The 1,678-nt window shown below is 64.5% G+C and overlaps 1 protein-coding gene across 1 annotated transcript in view; it reads left to right on the top strand.

The window, feature by feature from the left end:
* MNEG_3094 (hypothetical protein) overlaps nucleotides 1-391 on the top strand; it is a gene marked incomplete at both ends in the record, with an annotated part of 1,281 nt that extends 890 nt beyond the window's left edge. Inside the window, one exon of the mRNA XM_014048427.1 lies at nucleotides 23-391. Within this exon, the coding sequence (XP_013903881.1) occupies nucleotides 23-391 (369 nt within the window). The remainder of the gene's footprint in view (nucleotides 1-22) is intronic.
* Between the last annotated feature and the right edge of the window lie 1,287 nt (nucleotides 392-1,678).

The following is a 1,678-nucleotide window of genomic DNA, read 5'->3' as shown; positions in this document are numbered from 1 at the left end:
CGGCGGCGGCGGCGGGCCGCAGCTCGCGGCGGCGGGCGCCGGCGGCGGCGTGACGCCGATCCGGCAGACCGTGAAGGTCGGGTGGGCGACGTACGCGACGGGCATCGTGTACGGCCTGCAGCCGGACGCGCTCTTTGTCGTCGTGCCGGCGCTGGCGCTGCCCACCAAGCTGGCGGCGGTTGCTTACTGCAGCATGTTTGTGATCGGGACCGTCGCTGCGATGGGCGGTTACACCGCCGTCATCGGCACGACGTCTGCGGCGCTGACCAAGGAGCGGCCGTGGTTGCAGGACCACCTCAGCACCATTGCCAGCGCCGTGGCCATCTTGGTCGGAGTCTTGGTGCTGGCGTCTGGGTTTGGGCTCGAGCTGCCATTCATGCATGCGCACTGAGCGGTGCAGGCAGCCGTTGTGGGGGCCGCAGCCCGCCGCTCCGCTCCATCTCTGCTGCCACCACATGAGGCCCCCGAGCGAGCCAAGCTGAGGGTGCGAGGCAAAGATGTTTTGGGCGCCTCACAGCGCATGGTGCTCTGCCGTTTGGTGCACACGTATGAAGGGGGCAGGGGGAGGATGGAGCTCGGTGGCCGCCCGCCTTGCTTGTGCCCAATAAAGTGGGTCGGTTTCATGCGCACCTCTTGCGGGCCGCCGCGCGCGCACCGCATGGGCGTACACCTTGCATTTTTAGTTTTGGACGGCTCGCAAGCCCGGGCTCTACCCTTCTTCGCTGGCGCTGCGAAGCCTGTGTTCAACGTGCGGCCGCAACCGCTAAACCGCCAACTGGTCGATTTTGAAATGTGGATCACTTTCTGTCTTTGGTGCCTTGCCCCCAGAGCTTCTTATGCGACCCAAATCGGGGTTGGGTCCCCTGTAACATGTCAATTGAACTACCGCATGGCGTTTTGGCATACGGTGTGGTGCAGCGCACATGCATCGACGATTGCACCCTCCACCACCTGAGCTCAGCTGGGCAACCGGCAGTGCGCAGTACCAGTGAGGGGGTCATTCAGGAAGGGCGGCTTTCCCCCAGCTATATAAGCTATAGCATGGACATTTACGTGCCACAATTTTCTCGAAATTGTGTTTCACTCATTGCAGTCGCTGGGCACGTACGATCCCGTGATCTTGTGCTTGGCCCACCCCGTTTCCTGGCCTCCACTCGGTCAACGGAGCATTGATGGTGTGTACCAAGCCAACCGGCGCGCCAGGCATGCCGTCCACTGCACGCGGCCATTCGCCCAGTTCTCCAACCGTCTTCATTGTTTGCAGGGGACCCCGTTGGAGGCTGTCGTGAGCCGTTTGGAAGCAGTGGCGGCGCGGCTTGAGCAGCTAGAGGTATGCTGGCTGTGGACTGGACGATGCCGCGGTCTTGCATCGAGCGCACGTGTGGGCGCCGCGCGCGCTTGGCGTTTGATTTCATGCAATCATCGGTGCTCACACGAGGGCGATCGCGGCGATAACCACACACGCCCAGGTTTCTGCGCTGTCGTCGGGCGGAGCACTCCCCACCAGTGGCGGTACGCCGGCACGCAGCTCCGCCAGCAGTGGTGCTGCCCCTGGCCCCGCCGCTGGCGGCGCCCTGGGCGCGTACGATGGCTTGTTGGCCAGCGCACTGGCCGCCGTGGTGCAGCATGCAGAGGCGGTCGGCGGGGAGGTCCTCGACGCGACGCGGCGCGTCAAAGC

The sequence above is a fragment of the Monoraphidium neglectum genome, assembly GCF_000611645.1.
Source record: "Monoraphidium neglectum strain SAG 48.87 unplaced genomic scaffold scaffold00375, whole genome shotgun sequence".
Classification (NCBI taxonomy): Eukaryota; Viridiplantae; Chlorophyta; class Chlorophyceae; order Sphaeropleales; family Selenastraceae; genus Monoraphidium; species Monoraphidium neglectum.
Note: the sequence above shows the minus strand (reverse complement) of the source record. Positions and strands in the feature narration are given on the sequence as shown.